Source organism: Bos grunniens, chromosome 4 (genome assembly GCF_055505025.1).
Source record: "Bos grunniens cultivar Pamir isolate PY7600 chromosome 4, Bosgru_T2T1.0, whole genome shotgun sequence".
NCBI lineage: Eukaryota > Metazoa > Chordata > Mammalia > Artiodactyla > Bovidae > Bos > Bos grunniens.
In genome coordinates, this window is record NC_141168.1 from 49,264,092 (window position 1) to 49,284,011 (window position 19,920).

At 41.5% G+C, this 19,920-nt stretch overlaps 1 protein-coding gene across 8 annotated transcripts in view; it reads right to left on the minus strand.

The window, feature by feature from the left end:
• Positions 1-19,920, minus strand: part of OSBPL3 (oxysterol binding protein like 3) — a 199,669-nt gene that overhangs the window by 82,687 nt on the left and 97,062 nt on the right. For all 8 annotated transcript variants that reach the window (XM_086396295.1, XM_086396291.1, XM_086396293.1 and 5 more), the window contains one exon: positions 18,648-18,887. In XM_086396295.1, coding sequence (XP_086252421.1) covers positions 18,648-18,740 — 93 coding nt within the window. In that variant the 5' untranslated portion in view covers positions 18,741-18,887. The remainder of the gene's footprint in view (positions 1-18,647; positions 18,888-19,920) is intronic.

Consider the following 19,920-nt stretch of genomic DNA (forward strand, 5'->3'; position numbering starts at 1 on the left):
GGAATTTTCCAGACATGAGTACTGGAATGGGTTGCCATTTCCTTCTCCAGGGGATCTTCCCGACCCAGGGACTGAACCTGGGTCTCCTGCATTGCAGGCAGAGGCTTTACCATCTGAGCCACCAGGGAATTGTATGTGTATGTATGTACATATATGGAATATATGGAAGCTTACATTTCAATGGGATACATATACATCTCACATTTTCTTTATCCATTCACTCATCCAGTGAGCACTTAGATTGTTTCCATGCCATGGTTATTGTAAAGCTGCAATAAAAACTGGGGCACAGATATCTCTTCAAGAGACAAACGTGTCATCTGGCCAAATTTCATGTTGAATAACTTGCTCTTAGTCAAATCTCCAGCCCACAGGAAAGTGGTACAGACAGAGGCCAGAGGGGATGAGAGATGGACCTTAATAACCTGGAAGCAGAAGCAAGTAGACCCAAGTCCTAGGAGAAAGACGGGGAGGGTGTGGAACCACAGGCAGTCCTGGATGCTCGGGCTCAGTTTCTGTGTTGTCCTCAAGTTCAATACATGAAAAACACCCAGTGGCCAGAACACTTTCCTATTTTAGTGGCTGAACTCCCTTTGTATAACCGTCCCCAAAGATCTGTCTTATGTCTGATTGCATTTTACTATGAATAAGGCTAGAGCTACACTCCAGAATTTTGAAACATAGCATTAGTATTCCAGCATCTGGAGTTGTAAAATTTGAATTCTTCAAACGGAAAAAGCAAAACTTAGACTCAACTCTTAAATTAGAGGACTTTTCCAGAAAGGTAGCAATTTCAAATGAGATTCTTTATAGCAATTATTACTAATTATTTAAAGTCACTTAAGTTTTTAAAAAGTCACTTACTTACATTCAGACAATCAATGGAGAATGCATAATATTAAGTAATGAGAAGCCACACACACAAAAATATTCCGCTCACATTTATTTCAGCTCAAAAAACCAGTCCTCAAAAAGTGTCTTGCCTGTCAAGATTTTAATGAATCTTTAAAATCATCAAGTTAAAAATTTCACCTCTTCTAGGAAGCCTTCTTCAGAAGAAAGTACTATTTCATCCCTAGAAACTCCACCAGTATTTCACTTACCTTTCACTGACTTAGTATATGCGAGGTTTTATCATCCCTAGATGGATAACAGATTCTTTGAGGGTGTGAAGTGTCTGCTAAGCTGCTAAGTCGCTTCAGTCATGTCCGACTCTGTGCGACCCCATAGACGGCAGCCCATGAGGCTCTCCCGTCCCTGGGATTCTCCAGGCAAGAACACTGGAGTGGGCTGCCATTTCCTTCTCCAATGCATGAAAGTGAAAAGTGAAAGTGAAGTTGCTCAGTTGTGTCCAACTCTTAGCAACTCCATGGACTGCGGCCCACCAGGCTCCTCCGTCCATGGGATTTTCCAGGCAAGAGTACTGGAGTGGGGTGCCATTGCCTTCTCCAGTGAAGTGTCTAGTTCACTTTTGATTTCTCATATGCCTAATCTGCTGTCCAGTGAATACTATGCATCTGATTGACAAATGGATAAACCTGGTCCTGGAATAAGGCTGCAAACAGATTAATGTTGTTGGAATATCATTCACTGGCTTGCATCTGAAGTACCAACAAAGGTCTGTATAGTCAAATCTATGATTTTTCCAGTAGTCATGTATGGATGTGAGAGTTGGACCATAAAGAAGGCTGAGCACTGAAGAAAATTGATGCTTTTGATCTGTGGTGTTGGAGAAGACTCTTGAGAGTCCCTTGGACTGCAAGGAGATCAAACCAGTCAATCCTAAAGGAAATCAATCCTGAATATTCATCGGAAGGACTGATGCTGAAGGAGCTGAAGTTCAAATACCTTGGCCACCTGATGTGAAGAGCTGACTTGTTAGAAAAGGCCATGATGCTGCGAAAGATTGAAGGCAGGATGAGAAAGAGATGACAGAGGATGCGATGGTTGAATGGCATCACTGACTCAATGGAGATGAGTTTGACCAAGCTCCGGGAGAAAGTGAAGGACAGGGAAGCCTGGCATGCTGCACTCCATGGGGTTGCAAAGAGTCAGACACGACTGAGCAACAAAACAGCAACAACAATACCTCTGGGCCAAATGACTCTTTACAAGTCAAATACAGCACAATCACACTTGAAAGAAACTTGAGAAAGAAGGTGTCATTGTTAAAGGAAAATCTAAGGCTCAAAATTCTCTGAAAAGTACTCCAAAGAAATCAAGCTCCTTTAATTTGCTTAAGACTTCTAGGCAGCATGCAGGGTGCTAATACCGAGATGTGCTAGACCATCATGCACATTTGCTCAAGACATTCACTTGTGCAAAATGTGAATGCCAAGAGGGATTAGATGTTACTTCATACTTAACAAAACTGGAAAAGAAAAAAAATGGAATGAGATCACGCTTGTTTAAAAGATAACAAGGATTAAATTTCAAAAAATGTTTCACGGATTCATGTGAGAACTAGATTTCTCCTGAACTGAGACACAGTATAGATCTAACAGTGAGCATGTGTGGAGGGCAGGGGATCAGCTTTGGTTTGTTGACTCTTAAGACAAATAAGATAAATAAGCCAGACAGGGTTCACATTTATTACTGCAAAATATCATATTTCCCCCCTCACTTCATCTTCTACCTGGGCTCAGGACATGAAACTCTTACCAGGTTGGAAGAGGCAGATCTAAAGAAATTAAGAAAGTGAAGGCTGTCCTTGACAGAGGGAGACAGCACTGCAGCCAACACCTTTTCTGGCTCAACCTCCCAATCCTCCCCCTTCAGCTTCCTTATCTTTCACCATCCTGAAGTCATGAGGCTGAAATCTGAGAGCCAGCATCCAGCCAGCGGTTCTCAGTAGAGGCAGTACTGTTCCCTTAGGCTGTGAAACCTTGGGGGCATTTTTAATTGTCAGAGTGATGGGGTGGGGGTGGGGTCTCTAGCATCTGAAGGCTGGGGAACTGGGATGTTAGATGTCCTGAAATGCCCCAGTCTTGCACAACAAAACAAGTTGTCCCAACATCTGCAAGAGTTTCCAAAGTGCACAGTGACATTTTCATAGGTGAAATCTGTTTATACTTGCCAAAGTATTTTTGCATGCTTTTTAGTACACTCTGAATTCTTGGGAATGCAACTACTAAATTACAGATAAGATTGTACTTTCTCCTGTTTGGGACTTTACCAACAGTCACCACCTTTTTGCAGAATCACTGACATCAGTGACAGTCGTGTCATTTCTGTTATATGAGTTATTAATGCATCTCTATGGGTCTTTATTAGTAGCTATCACCCCATGTACAGGGGTATCTGACTACTCCATTACGTCTTCTAGTGTAATCATGTCTGGGCTTTTACATATTGTAATGTACACCTTAACATTAACCACTTTCTCTGAAGTTGCCTTTATTTATAATAAAGCACTTTGTTAACATTTTCAAAATTATGTGTGCAAATATATTAGGTGAAAAATCAATTTCACTTGAGAGTAAAAGGTTCATTGAAATATTGGTCACAAAAGGGGACATTAGTATGATGGGGTTAAGAATCACTGCTGATCTTTTTTTTTTTTTAATTCAACATCTGTTTATTTTTTTTTTAATTTTATTTTTAAACTTTACATAATTGTATTAGTGCACATGTATACCTGTGATGGATTCATTTTGATATTTCACTGCTGATCTTGACACCAATTCTGTGAGAAGGAATGCCAGGCCAAGGAACAATGTGGCAAAATCACTTTGAAACTATAAGGGCTTGGTCATTTTTACAAGTGAGTCCTTTTGGTTTCATCTTCAAAGTGTATATCTTCCATGTCCCTTTCCCTGTTTCTACATTACCACCCACCACTCCATCAAACCTCACTTTCTAAGACTCCCCACTTCTATGATACCCCATCAGGTCCTATCCTCCATGCAATGAAAAAATGAATACAACATAATATCTGTCATTTTCACTTCTGTGGCTTACTCGTATTATTCCAGCCTCCCAGAATCTTCTCATGCTCTTTTCCACCCATACAAAAGCTTCAAGATTTTAGCTCAGTGTCTATCTCTTTCCATGAAATTCCTAAATTACCCAAACTGCATCAATCATGTATTACTGTAAATTATAGCAGTGTTGCTGTCCATGGGTTCCCCTGAGAGCTCAGCTGGTAAAGAATCCACCTACAGTACAGGAGACCCCGGTTCAATTCCTGGGTCGGGAAGGTCCCCTGGAGAAGGGATAAACTACCCACTCGAGTATTCTTGGGCTTCCCTGGTGGCTCAGCTGGTAAAGAATCTGCCAGCAATGCGGGAGCCCTGGTTCTATCCCTGAGTTGGGAAGATCCGCTAGAGATGGGAAAGGCTACCCATTCCAGTATTCTGGCCTGGAGAATTCCATGGACTGTATAGTCTATGGGGTCGCAAAGAGCAGTAGTGAAAGACTGAGCGACTTTCACTCACTTTCCCAAACACAGTTTTCTCCGTTATTAACATCTTGTATTGGTGTGGCACATTTTTTATAAGTAGATGAACCACACCATTATTAATAAAGCCCATAGTTTATACTAGGGAGTCACTCTTTGTGGTATACAGTTCTAAGAGTTCTATCAAACACATAATGTTCATAGGATTATATCCACCATTATAATAACAAAATAGTTTCACTTCCCTAAAAATCCACTTCCCTTAACTTTCATCTATCTCCTCTCTTAACCTTCCTTATTTATTGAATTTGGAATTTATTGAATATGGAAACCAAGGAAGAGAGAATTAGGTAACTTCCCCAATGCTGTAGTCCCTGGACTACAAAAACTATATTTTCAATCATTCTGCTACATCCTTCTACTGTAATTTAAATATGCACATTCTAATGATTAATCAGGAGTAAATGCCATGGGGCGGCAGTTGGGGAGGGAGTGGGGTTGGAGTGGGGGAAGTGGTGGCTAAATTCAAGATCCAAAGGCATCTGAGTTAAGAAGCCCTGCCCTATGGGTAGAGACAAGCAGGGCTGGGATCCTCAGCAGAGCTGCCATGTCACCCATCCTGCGTCCTCCTGAATGGGGTGGGAAATCATTCTGTGGGATTTAACGCTGTCAAGGCTTTGCTCAATCCCTTTCTTATATCTGGAATGCCTGCCCCACCTGCTTCTCAGCCCAATGCATTCTCACTTAGCCCCATACCACCTCCTCCTCGGGGCAGAAATTGTCTCCCTTCTCAGCACTTGCACTTGTCTGTCTCCCTGGCTAGAATGTGAATACCATGAGGACAGAAACTGGGGCTTATTTCTTACAGTCTCACTACCTGTGACATAGAGGCCCTAAATAAATATCTGCTGAACCAATGAGTGTGAGGAGCAAGGGGCTATAAAAAGGGCCCCCATACAGAGCCCTGGGGGTCAGGGACTTTAATAACATGTACTGGATGGGAGTGAATTGGAACCCAGGACGAAAAAAGCAGAGATGCCAGTTTCTCTTGGCTAAAGGCTCCAGGAGGTAGGGTGTGGCTTCCCCATGCCTCACACCCTCTGTGACCCAGAAAGAGGCTGCACACCTTGAACTGAGTGCCCTGAAATGAACAGCGCAGGTGGACCTATGCCCCCAGGGATCATGGCCCTGCTGACTTAGCCAGCATAGCTGGGCTGATGTCCTGCCCTCAGGGTGTCAGGCTTAGCGCTCCCTGCGACTATCAGGTGGAGAGAGAAACAGGACAGGCTGGGGGAAGAAGCTTCTTAAAGGTCTTTGCTTGAGTTTAACTGAAGTCAGTCTGGCACTGTCATCTGGCATTAAATTCAGTCTGTTTTACTGAACATCTGAAAGTACCAAATATAGAAAGCTGCTTTGTGGTGGGAAAGGCAGCTAAGCGTTTATTCGTGCTCATTAGCTGGCAAAGTTCATTTCCATACTGCTGAGTGCAGCTCTAGCACAGCTGTTTCCACAGCGCACATCTCCTCTGCACCTTTCAAATGCTGGTTTCTCAGTCACTGCCCTTGCAGTGATGTCAGAAATATAAAACCATTGAAACTTTCATTCTTCCTGCAGCTGAAGAGTGTTGTGGAAGGAAGTTTTGTGGTTGCCTCTATCTAGCGTGACTGGAAAGTGGGTGGTTTTGATTATTTAGTCTGTTAATCAGGTTTTTAAAATCACAAGGCAACCCCCAGTCTTAAACCATGTGGTGCATACTTTAACATGACTTGAAAGGCATGAGTAATCTTCTAAAGCCTCAGGATCATATATTTTATGACTGTACTATGAACACCTGGAAATCCTTGGCAATACATTTCCAGTTAATATAGTAAGAGCTTCAACTGACATCAGACCAATTCTGGACTTGTATTTCTATCACTGAGACTTGGAGTTGTTGCTTCTTGTCAATTGTTTCTTCCTCAACTAAGATTTTTCAAACACCAACAGGCCTGATGGAGTAATTAAAAGAACAGAGTTGGGAGGTCAGGTGGGGGTATGTGATCTAATGCAGTGCTTCTCAACTATAGCAAGTATACCAATCACCGAAATCCTTGTCGAAACATAAGAGTTCAGGTTTGCAGAGCTGGATCCAGGCCTGACCTTCTGCACTTGCACAGGCGAGGCTGTTGCTGCTGTTGCATGACAGGTCCACTCTCATACTCTAGACCAGCACACTTACACAGTGCTGTATGTCAATTATGTCTCAATAAAATTGAAGGGAAAAGTGCTCCATGGTAGATATTAATATGTTAACCAAACCAATGAAGCAAGTACAGTAGTTAACATTAATAATGTTACTATTTATTATCTGTCAGGAAGTGTGCTAAACTACCGTATGTGCATTACTGCGCTTAATCTTTGCACAATCTTGCGAGGTTGGATTGATTTATACCCAACTTGAAGAACTGAGATTTGACTTGATAGGCTCTGAGTGTAAAACCAGGACCTTTGGTAAGAATTATAAGGCCCTGGATTCCAGCTCTGCATAAAGGATGACTGTCTGATTATCTCATAGTGCTATGAAAAATAATGGAAACAAGGGCTATGAAAGAATAAATTCCTCAGTCACTGAGGAGTTTCATCAAAGGCTGGCAGAGGTGCTACCGAGGGATTCGACCACACACAGAGCTTCTCTGCTCAGATCCACTCTAGACAAGATGACCTACAAGTGTATTAGAGATCATCCGAGGCCATTGCTTCCCCTAACCTCAGCACTACTTTCTTCCCAAGCAGAGTATGTCTCTGACAGCGCATTCCAGCACTTAGCCCCCATGTGTGTTGACCAAGATGACAGGACAACTCTGTCCACCCACGGGACTCAAGAGTCTCTGCTGAGTTTTTTTCCAGGGAGTACAGTAATGATTTGTTATTTTCTATAGAGTCATGAAATATTTTTAAACCCCAGAGTTTAAAGGAGAAATGTGGAAGTTATCTAGCCGGGTCTCATTTTAGAGATGAGGAATCTAAGAGAAATGATCTTCTCAGGACCACAAAAATGAGTAAAGGACTTCTGAGGACCAGAACTCAGCCCACTGACTGACTCGTTACCTTTTCTCTACGCCTTCTGAGGAATGAGCTTGTTTGCATAGTGGCAGTCAGTCTAGTGTAGGAGATGCTGCGGGAGCTCACCATGAGGACATGTGATACCAGGGAAAATCTCTAATAGGGACCCTTCTGTGAGTGGGGCTGGACCAGAGGCACAAAGGTGGGAAGACTTCTGCGTGGTTTTATTTGAAACACCTCCTAGCACTGTTCAATATTTTACCTTTAATCTTTAATTTTTTTAAAAAATCATACTTTTTTGGACTTAGCAAAGAGATCTCCACTTTGATGTCTGAGCCCTGGAGAGAAACACAGACGCTTTGTACTCAGATAGAACACTTCTGTATTCTAAAGACAGGGCAACCACGCTCCTTCAGAAAACTGACTCCATTGCTGGATGGCACTAGCTGATAACTGTGTTTTCCCTTCCAGCTCAACCAAAGCGATTTTTTTCAGAGCTAATTGAAATTAATCAAAGTAGAAGTACATTCTGACTAATTAATGCATACATGATTTAAAAATCATAGGAGAAGGTGGCATATGTTTAGCACAAGAAACATCCTTATCCTTGATCCAAATCATTAGGAACTTCCTTTCACTGTTGTATATAAATAACCAACTCTCATCATGAGAACCTGGCATCAGGTTAAGATCCCGGAGAGCCTTATGAATCAAAGAAGGAACGGCCTTTTTGTTAAGTAGGTTATATTCTACTTACAACTGAGCTTCTTTTTAACAGGGGAGTCTCAAAGGTCTAAGGTTAGCACCAGGTACTAAGATGCAAAAATGTGAAACCAAGCGCTGGCCTCCAAAAAGTTAACAGACATTAAAAATGAAGAAACACCACAAGGTCGAAGCCTTGTAAATAAAAGCCAAATGGGAGACATACATAAACCCGCTACAGACTCCTGTTCCCAGGCAGGCACGATCTCACGTGGGGCTGGATCCACCTGAGTGGAATGACTTGAGCTGGAACACGAAGAAACACTGACAAAGAGTGAGAAGCAGGGTTTCTGAGACTACCCTGACAATGTACCACAACCTGTGTGTCTTAAAACAACAGAAATTTATCCTCTCACAGTTCTGGAGGCTGGAAGTCCAAAATGAAGGTGTTAGCAGGGCTGTGCTCCCTCCAGAGGCTCTGTGGAGAATGTGTGTCTTAACATGAGCAACTGTAACAAAATACCACAGACTGCGAGGGGCGCCCAGGTCAAGGGGCCAGCAGAGTCGGTTCCTGTGAGAACCTGCTCCCTGTCCTGGAGACAGCTGCCTTCTTCTGTCTGCTCCCATGGCAAGAAGCTCTGCTTTCTTTTCTTTCTCTTTCCTTTCTCATAATGGTATTAATCCCAGCATGAAGGCACCACCCTCATCTAAGCCTAATTACCACCATCACCTCATCTAAGCCTAATTACCCCCCCAAAAATTACCCCCCACTTCAAAGTGCCATCCTGTTGAGGGTTAGGGCTTCAACATACGAATTGAGGGCAGGGGAGTGGGGAGACACAGATACAAACATTGTAAGAGTGTTTCCTGACTCTTCCAGTCTCCAGAAGAATCAGAATTCCTTGACTGGTAGCCCCATCACTCCAATCTCTGCCTCCATCTTCATAACACCTGCCCCTACACGCCTGTCTTCTCTGTGTGTTTCCTATGAGGACACTGGTCATTGAATTTGGGTCATTAAGCCAGGATGCTCATCTCAAGATTCTTAAGTTATATCTTTTACCAAATAAGATAACACTGACAGGTTCCAAGGACTGGGATGTAGATATATAAATTTGGGGAAGGGGGAGAGACCATTTAGCCTATTACACAGGGCACGAGGGACCACTCTGCTAGAGATTGCCAGGAAAGTGACTCATCTGGGGTAGGAATAGAGAGGTGATTTCGGTTGTGGTGGGAGCTTAGGTAGAGGTACAGAGGGAGACAAGCTGGACTTGATGGTAGGGCCAGGGTATGTGGGACCATAGAGAGATCCAAGATTATTCCAAGGAAATCTCCTATCTTGCCTCTGTCCTATTTATTACATGCTTATTTCTGGACCTTTAGTATTTTAATAGCATCATAGACTCAGACTTTCCCTTCTCTGGGGGAAAAAAAAACGGTTGAGTCAGTTTGTGTCACATTTGCCTCTATAGCTCTCAGAGATAAGTCCAGTAACTGCAAAACTAGTAAGCTGTGCTCTCAGCAAAAGCATCTGACGCAGGTTCTGCCTTCCTGTAACTTGCACTATGACCAGGGCCAATTGTGAATAAACACATCGATTCTCTTAAGGTTCCCCTTGTGGTTTTTACCAAACTCATGTTTCTAAAACCCACCAAAATACATTTGCTCTGCTACTCTAGAATCGCAGATCAGTTTGCATGGTTCAGCAACCTCCAGAAGTGTTTGAATAGTTCGGTTTCTTGTGCCCTTCAGAGCATGGAAGGCAGCTAACTGGCATATGTAGACATGCAAAGTGACAAGGAAATCCTGATTATTTAAATACATCATTTTAGCCAAAGTTTTCATTTCTTCCTATATCAAGTTTGCTTTTTCTTTACAGGACTTAGGGTAGAAATATAGAGAACTGAGTCTTGTATCTTTGCCTTTCCTATTTTCAGTGCATAATGTCACAACCATGGTATGACCAAAGTCTAGGCTATCAGGAAAAGTAAAATGCTCAGAAGGTGGGAAGGCGGGATTCCAAAAAACTAAGACGGAACTGTACAGATAATTATTTTTCTCTGTTGGAACCACCAGAAAAATAACAGCTCTAGACAAACAGACCTGGAGGATCCTTTTGATTGCTTCCCGCATCCGTGTTATTCTTGCCACTACGTGTACAGAGGTTTTGGCTTCTGGAGGTTTGTTTAAACAACAATCATTTGTACACAGGACACAAGGAACTGGAATTAACTTCTAAAGAAGCCTTGTAGCATCAAAACAAACCCAGTGTTCTTTAAATACATAGTTGCCTGACCCTCTACCACTTATTAGCTGTACAATTCTAAATCAGCAATTAATTGGGCCATATTTTCTCTCTGAAGTGTAGAAAAATACAGACCTCACTGGATTGTTTTGAGACTCCAAAGGAGAGTAGGAAAGGATGTTGTGAGCTCGAATGATGCCATCAGTTGCTTATTAACTTCTAGAGTCCCTGGCTGATTCTTCTTCTCAGAGCAGCCTAGACAGAAGCCAGATTGTTTGCCTCAGAGCTCAAAGGATGAGACAGGGAAGCAGTTGCTGTGGCAGTACTGCTTGAGGGCTCCTGGAACTCCTGCTTCTGGAAGGCGAATCTGTATCTAACACTTACATAGCACTTACTATGTGCAGACTCTCTTCTAACTTAAACAACTGGCACAGCCTTATAAGAAACCTAGATACAGAGGGGTCAAGGACCTTGCCCAAGGTCAAACAGCTTACAAACAGTCCATGATTTAAACTCAGGCTATTTGCTCTCAAGCAACTTCATGCTCATTGCCTTTTATTTTCTGTGACCATCACAGAACAATGTGATGCAATCATGCCACTCCCAAGCCACTCTTCCTTGAGGAGTCTTTCTTGTGGTATTTATTCAGTCTATACTTACAAAAGACAGCAGGTAAATTTCAGCATCTAAAGACAATATGAATTAAAAGAAATAAATGGGACTACATATTTTCAGTACCCAGATAGCTGAAATTACAAACACCTGAACATTATAGCTTTAATTCATTCTTCTTGGCAAATTCTCTCCCATTCAACTCCCATTCAATGTTTTAAGGGTTCTGGCACCAAGCCCAGCCAGTATGGGCTCCCTTGAGTGCAGCATAATCTAAGAGCCTGCATAAATAAATCCTCATCAGGTGACCCTGGGAGAGCTCAAAGTTCCACTTCAGTTTACCCCAGGGACAAGAGGGCAACAAGAATAAATTGCATAATTGTATGGAGATTTATGTAGCAATAGACCCCTCCATTTCAAATCTCCTGCAATAATGAGTGAAGTATTTGTTAATTATTTTGGAAGGAGTCATTTCCTGATTTCTTACACAGCAAATGCTACAACGCGTTAAAAAGAAAAATAACGGAAGCTATGTTGTCTTTAATTCACAGTCTGCGATTTCTCGTTTGTAGTGGTCTGTTCAGCTGTCCTGTCTTTAATAGCTTCACATCCCCTGCTCATGGTCTTTTAATAATAGGTTCTCAATGGATAAGGAAGAAATAAAACTTAGGGCATATAGAACTCTTTCAAAAAAGACCCAAAAAATAAATAAATAAAGGAGAAAGAAAGAGGAAAAAAACCTATTCATTCAACTCTAGTACAATCTGGCTTCTGAAATGTGCTACTTTGAAAGTTCTAGGAAGGAAATGTAAGGCGGCAGTGGGAAAAAGACAAGAGGAAATTACTCATCTTTTACAAGTTTCAAAATAGCAATTCTCTCTCCCACTTAGACATCCCTTAATATATGTACAGAGCTTTGTGAATTGCAGTCTTTCTACCTAGTAACCACAAGCTTATCCACTCATTTAATCCACCATTATCAAATGTGTAGCATGTGCTAGCTTAGGTACTTCGTATTTATTATTTCACTTAGATCTCAAAAGGAAGCAAAATTACCTATATATCACAGGCTCAGAGGTTTTCTATTACACGGCAAGGTCATCCAGCTAGCAAAAAGCAGAGCCAATGTGAACACAAGTCAGTTTCAACAAAGACAGTCTTCTGTTCCATACTTTCCAATAGAGCAGGTTGTTCGGAGAAAACATTTAGAGATTTCATCACTTGCCATAAAAAAAGGAAAACTCACTCAACACAGAGGTCTTTGTTCATTTTTTGAAATCCTTGTTAGATATCTGTCACTGGAAGGAGGGAGCTTGGGAATGTGTAATCTTTTGCTTCTGTTCCCCACGTGTCCTGGCCATACATTCCAACCTGCCCTTGAGACAGGGATATTTGCTGCTGGTGTTCAGTAAATTCAGCCCAATAATTTGCAGTTGCTATGTACAAAGTCCTGTGCTTGTGCCATGAGAGCTCAAAAGATGTGTAAATAAGACCCAGGATTCAAAGAACCATATACTCATTCAACCAGTGAATTAACCAAAGGAGAGGAGAGAACAGGACTGTGTTAAGCATGCTGCTTCTGCTGCTGCTGCTAAGTCACTTCAGTCATGTCCGACTCTGTGCGACCCCATAGATGGCAGCCCACAAGGCTCCCGTCCCTGGGATTCTCCAGGCAAGAACACTGGAGTGGGTTGCCATTAAGCATGGCATTAGCCAAACTGAAGGTTCCCAAACAGAACATTTGTAAAGGCTTTTCTCAACTCCTATCTGTAGGCCTGACAGAACTGGGGTACCCTCTTTCTCTGTTCCTGTTTTCTCATGAACGGACTTGAACCAGCCTTTCACACCCCCCACTCCAAGGAAACCTCTTGGCAATGTCACCAATGACCTCCATCATCAACGGTCATTCTCAGCTTCACTTTGACCTATCAAACAGCCACTTTAAAGTACTGCAATTCACATACATTGCATGTATGTTGGAAATTACGTACAGTGAGCATATAGTATTAATTTTATAAAAATTATTTTTAAAGAGATAAAGCAATAAATGATTCAAGAAAAATCACAAAATTCTAAAAGGTAGAACAGTTTCACATGAATCAGTCTAGCTAAAGGGGAGAGCTGAGCCAAAGTCTGGGATGAGAAGAAAACAGTGAAGCAAAGACTGACTTTGAACACTATAAGGAATGGGGTATGAAGACAACAGTCAGAAGGGATCAATAATCTATTCTTTGTATAAGCTGAGTTCCTTTAGTTGGGGATTTCCTGCAAGGAGAATAGATTCCTATTGAGTTAAGATGCTGTATCTGAAAGATGGTCTACTTCAAAAAGATCCACTTCTTGTGCAGAGTATCAGGGTCCTTAAAACGAGAGTATTTCAGTTCTGGGTCTGTAATTGGCCAAAGTAAAGGGAGCTCATTAATAATTGTTTCTAAAATTTACAGAGGACCTTTCTCCAGTGAGTTTCACTGGCTTTTAGCCAGTGAAAATACTAAATATTCTCTCTCATCCCTAAAGAGGAAATGGGAGGTGAGTTTTGTCTCCATTTAATAGATGGAGAACTGAGGTGAACCTCACTTGCCAGAAGTTCCTCCAATGGCAGAATATAAAGACTGTAGCAGTCATCTCTTGATTTCAACCTGCTAATATCACTAAGGGGTGAAAATGTGGCACCCATGCCACTGTTCACCCTGCCTGTGCCCACAGCCATAGCTGAACACAGGGCATTCTCTCCCACTGAACCCAGACTCAACTGCAGAATACTTCCAAACACAATGCTCTGAGTAGCAACTACCAATAGCTAGGTGTTGGCATGGGGAAAAGTGAAAAACACACACCCGTGCAAGGACAAGGCCGAGCAAAAGAGAATGGATTCAGAATTTAATTCCTGTTTTCTCTTGTTTTAGGTACAGGTTTTCTCTTGTTTTTAGGTACAGGTTTTAGGTACAGATGTTCAATATATCAAATGTAGCTCATATATTTTAAATTCTATTACATTCTTCTCTAAAAGTACTTTGTTAATGTGTATAAAATAAGATACATTTAAAAAGTACACATTCATATACACATTGTATACTTCCGTGGACTTCTGCACAATACTACAGAGGTTTGGGTAGGCACATGTATGATAGCTGCAAAAGTTTCTGGGACACAAAGTAGAACTCTTCACTATGAAATTTTAGGTTTTCTACAAATAGGAATGAAATTCAAAGTAATGTCAACTATAATAAAAATAAATGTTAATATGAATTCATCACCTACTATGAATCTAACCCTAGATTAAATGCTTTAGTTCTAATCCTCACAATAATCCTATGAGAAAAGAACGATTATTCCCATTTCATTGATGAGAAAGCTGAAGTTTTAGAGAATCTAAGGTTGCAGAAACAAATATCAAGTGGAACCAAGATTGGAGTGTTCAAGTTCTAATCACTAGGCATAACTTCCTAAAATTATCTTGATAAAATTATATTTATGGACTGTTCCCACTGACAAAACGAGGCATTCTGCATATGAAATTTCAAAAGTCCTATTATTCAAGTTAAAAGATCACAGTACCCTTTTGCTTGGGTTTTCAAGGCTGTAATTTGTACACTACATCTTAGATTCAGTTTGTAGAAGTGAAAAACACAGATCACATTTAACACCCAGATCTCATCATTTTATCCTTTAAGGAGGCAAACTCCTCTAACAGATATTTAGAGAGGAGAGTATCCACACATAAATAAGGGCTCCTTGAGATTTTATGTGAGGAGGTTCTTGGAGAGGAAAAACAAGTTCAAGTTCAGTTCAAGAAACAAGGACAAGGGCAAATTCAGTAGGAGAAACTGAAAGAGCGCCGGGTGGCTGGCATATAGAGACCTAATGTCACCTGGTGATGGTGGATGAGAATTTATATGAAAATGACTCTAGAAGACCAAGTCTTTCAGCCAAGTCTGTACTGAAAGTTTATACATTTAATGCCGCTTCCCTGTCACCATATGAGCTCCAAACATGAAAAATATACAAAGATATAAAAATGTAGGGTTTTTTCCCTTTGGTATGTCTGTGTGATTAAAAAAAAAAAAAAGAAAGGTTAATTATCTCATGGGTAAGACACAAAATAGAAATGCAAAGAATACTGCAGACAGAGATGTCCAGGAGTTCTATCTACTCCTGTGTGCTCATAAAGCTAAAAATATCCCCAGAAAAAGCCTGAGACCTGAGCTAGCTTACTGCTGGAAATCAGAGAATGTGGAGGGGGAAGCCGTACACCATGATGAAAGACTTTATAATCTGCCTATCCAGGGAGATGGCAGGAGGCAGACAGCCTCAGCACCAGGATCTGACCATACTGCGTGCTGGCCTGGTGGTGGTTCTTAGATAGTTGTAGCTGATGTGAACAGAGGTCCCAGCTACAAACAAATTTTACTCTGGTCTGGGATCATCAGAGATAGGAAGTAGGTAATAGGAAATTCTGAGCTAGGGCAGGATGAGTACAGAGAGAGAGATAAAGGGAAAGCAAGTGCAAAATCACACCCTAAACTGTAATTCCAAAGTACATAAGAAACACTAGCACTAACGAAGATGGCCAGTAAATTTAACATCTGACTTATCTCCTCCAGATGGAATGAACAGAACCTAAAAATGACTTCAATCTGGAGATTTAAAAACAAGTAGGTTGTTACACAGGTTATCTTCATTGGCTGTATTTTAAAATTCCTCAAATATAATTTATTATATATAAATCTTAAAGTTTTAAATGTTGAACTTAAACTATCCAGAGATTGGAAACACAGTGTGATCATTATGTTTAGAATCTGAAAGACCCCTGGATAAGGCTGTGTTCCCCAAGAGTCCTGAAGTAAGAACTTCCATGGTCCCTGCATTTCTGCAGCATGTTCAGAGACTAAAAGACAATAGTGGGATAGTGTGTGATGGAGAAATGGACATGAATTGCCAAGGTGAACAACACAGAGGGAAAAGCTGAGCCAATCCTGTAACAGAACACTCATTTTGACAGAAGGATGGAAAAATGGACATAATAAGAAAAGATTCCTAAAAAATAAACATGGCTTTATAACTAGATTTTGGAGAAGGAAATGGCAACCCACTCCAGTACTCTTCCTGGAGAATCCCATGGACAGAGGAACCTGGCGGGCTATAGTCCATGGGGTCGCAAGAGTCGAACACAACTTAGCAACTACACCACCACCACCACCACAACTAGATTCAGGTTAAAGTTGGAATGCTTTGCCGTGCTACCACGCTCAGTTGCTTCAGTCATGTCTGACTCTTTGCAACCTCATAGACTGCAGCCTGCAAGCCTCCTCAGTCTGTGGGATTTTTTTCGGGCAAGAATACTGGAGTGGGTTGCCACTCCCTCCTCCAGGGGATCTTCTTGACCCAGGAATTGAACCTGTATCTCCTGCGTTGCAGGTGGATTCTTTACCGCTAAGCCACCAGGGAAGATCCAGAGTTGGAATAAACTTATTAAATTCTCCATCTTCTCTGCCACAGAGCAAAAGCATAAGTATTGATATTTATAAAGCAAAATAACATACACATTAAATTGAGAGATCCTAAATATAAACGATGACCATTTGATGAATGAATGGCTGAATGATCAACTCATTCTAAGTCAGAAAAAACGGTGAGGCATTACGCATATTCTTCTTACTCTTTATGTTGGAACTCAAAAATAAAAGCTCTGTGAAAAACCAAATCAATCCGTTTCCAGTAACACATCAAAAACATGTTTCTGTGGTATTCAGTCCTAGAATTTCATTTTCCTGCTCCAACTGCTATGCTGTTATATATAAGCACTGGCTGCTTGAATGAATCACATGCTATCCCTTCATCCAAGGAGGACACAGGAATAGATGCTACTGCTGCTGAGTCACTTCAGTCATGTCCGACTCTGTGCTACCCCATAGATGGCAGCCCACCAGGATGTCCCGTCCCTGGGATTCTCCAGGCAAGAACACTGGAGTGGGTTGCCATTTCCTTCTCCAATGCATGAAAGTGAAAATTGAAAGTCGCTCAGTCGTGTCTGACCCTCAGTGACACCATGGACTGCAGCCTTCTGGGCTCCTCCATCCATGGGATTTTCCAGGCAAGAGTACTGGAGTGGGGTGCCATTGCCTTCTCTGGAATAGATGCTACTAAGTGCAAAACATTGGGGGAAAATAATACACTTTGCTTTAATCCCAACCAGAGTTGTGGCTGACGGAAAGAAACACTCTCATGAAAAGCTGACAAAGAGGGTGAGATTAGCCACCCTCATGAAACTAGAATTCCTAGGGAGCCATGATGTATTCTGGAGGAGGGCATGGCAAGCCACTCCAGTATTCTTGCCTGGAGAATCCCATGGACAGAGGAGCCTGAAGGGCTAGAGTCCACAGGGTCACAAAGAGTTGAACACAACTGAGCGACTAAGCATAGCACAGCACAGCACATGATGCATTAGACAAGGAGTAATTTTCGTCATTTGTTTTTAACCCCAGAAGCAGGTGATGACAGTAATGGGTGAAAAAATTATTCTTCCTAACCTCTCAGGGGAGACCTTGGAGAACTCCTCAAATGCCCCTATGGCAAAATCTCATTTGTCTGGAATTATAGGTTCTATTACTACAAAGCAGTATTGAGAGGTGACAAGCTCCCTGTCCGAGGCAGTGTTGGAATGGAAAGACCCGTGATGACGTGTCATAAATGTGTGGATGTGCGGAGGTGGGTGGTTGCTTGACTGTTGCTTCCAAATCTGGAATCAAGGACTCAGGGTCAATTTAGGTCAGTGTGTCCCATGGAGGAAAGGCAAGGCCAGCACAGCCTGCAGACATTGAAAAGGCTCTGAGACCACTTTGCTTTAAACCCACAGCTTTTGGACAGCCCACTCTCTACTTAACTGAAGGTGAAAGAATTATAATGATTAATGTGCATTTACTGCCACAGATCTAAAACCAGCAAATTCTGCCAACAGGGATTTTTTAAGAAAGGAAACCAAGGAACAACATATAATTAGCTGACAGTTATTTAGGAGTTAATTATTCAGTCCTTTGTTTCACTTCTTCCTACTTAATTCCTTTTGACCAGTTCTCTGTTGACTTGCTTCCCTTGCCCATTAGAGAAGTGAAGCAGGTGAGACTCCAAGTTATAAGGGGGCATTCTGTGGCTGGAAGCAGTCATAAAAGGTTTGGTAAAAGGAAGGAAAGGAGGGCAGGAGGATGTTATAATTACTGGAAAAGTGATTGTTTGCTTTTTTGTTTTGGTTAGCGGGGTATAAAGAAAGTGTGGGCTCTGAAGTCAAACAGAATGAGCTCTGGTTTCTTGTTTCTGCCACTTAATAGACAATCTGTGTGTCCTCAGGCAGAATAACTTGGTTGGTCTGACTCAGCTTCCTTACAGAGAAAACAGGAATATCAATATCTGTGTTGGAAGACAGTGGCAACAATTGAATAAAATAATGCAAACAGCCAAATACAAATTTTCAGACTCTCAAGCTGCATTATGAAAATTTTCTAAAATTTACTCCTCTCAGATAACTAAGATATGACTAAAAGCAAATGTTCCTAAAATGAGAAGTAGGAGTTCCCAAGTAAATGTACACATTTTAATCTGCAAACTTCTTGATTTAAATTTGCTCTTGAAATTTCCATTAAACTTTACCTGTCGACTTCCTTGCTTGGAAGAGCAGCTGCTTGTGCTCCTTGAAGGTGAGACCAATTTTTGGGATACCGCAAGGCTCTTCTCATCACTCATCCTGAATAGCGTGTCACTTGGCCTCAGTGTAGTCAGAATGCCATCAGAAGACAGTGGAGCAGGGAGTATGGAAGTCCCAGACAGGCAGGTGGCTCAGCTTTTATCCAATATGTTTTAAAAGCATTTTGGATGCCCTAGAAGAAATCCCTAAAACCAAAATAAAAGAATTAACAAAAAGGTCCAGGCATCAGACATCATCTATAATTAGCCACTGAATGTCTGAAAGTGGTTTATCTACACTACAGATTACAGATCCATTACGATCCATGATGGTTAGTCACATCAGGGGCTGGGAAGAAAAAGATGCTTTATACCTATCTCTTATTGAAAATTATGGTGGTGGTTTTTCATGAATGTGGGTTTTCATGTAGCTTTGCAATATGACAGGCTTAAGAACACTAGCAGAAAATCTGAGTCCAGACACATAGAAAATCTGTACCATAAAAAAATCCCAAATCACAGTGAGATACCACTTCATACCCAGGATGATAGATATAATAAAAAACCTGCAAAATAACAAGTGTTGGAAGAAACTGGAACCTCCAGGTATTCCTGCTAGAAATTCAAAATGGTGCAGCTGCAGTTGACAACAGTCTGGGAGATTTTTAGAAGTTAAACATAGAATTATCCTATGATTCAGCACATACTCCTAGGTATATACCAAAAGAATTTAAAAAAAGTATTCTAACAAAAACTTGTGCAAGAAGGTTCACAGCAATGCTATTTACTCACAATAGCCAAAGGCAAAAATAACCCAAATGTCCATCAACTGATAAACGAATAAATTACATACTGTAAATGATAAGGGTCTAGATGTTTGTGCCTCCCCCCAACCCCACCATCCAAATTCATATGTTGAAATCCTAATGCCCAATGAGATTGTATTAGAAGGTAGGGGTTTGGGGAAGTGTTAGGTCCTGAGGGAAGAGCCCTCATGAATGGAATTACTGCCCTTATGAAAGAGACCCCAGAAGTCCCCAGCCCCTTCCACCATGTGAGGCTACCATGATAAGCCTGCCACCCAAAGAGGGTACTCTGACCATACTGACATCCTCATCTTGGACTTCCAGCCTCTAGTCCTGTGAGGAATAAATTTCTATTGCTTATATGCCATCCAGTCTGCGACATTTTGTTAGAACAGCCCAAACAGACTAAAACAGTATAATCACACAATGGAATT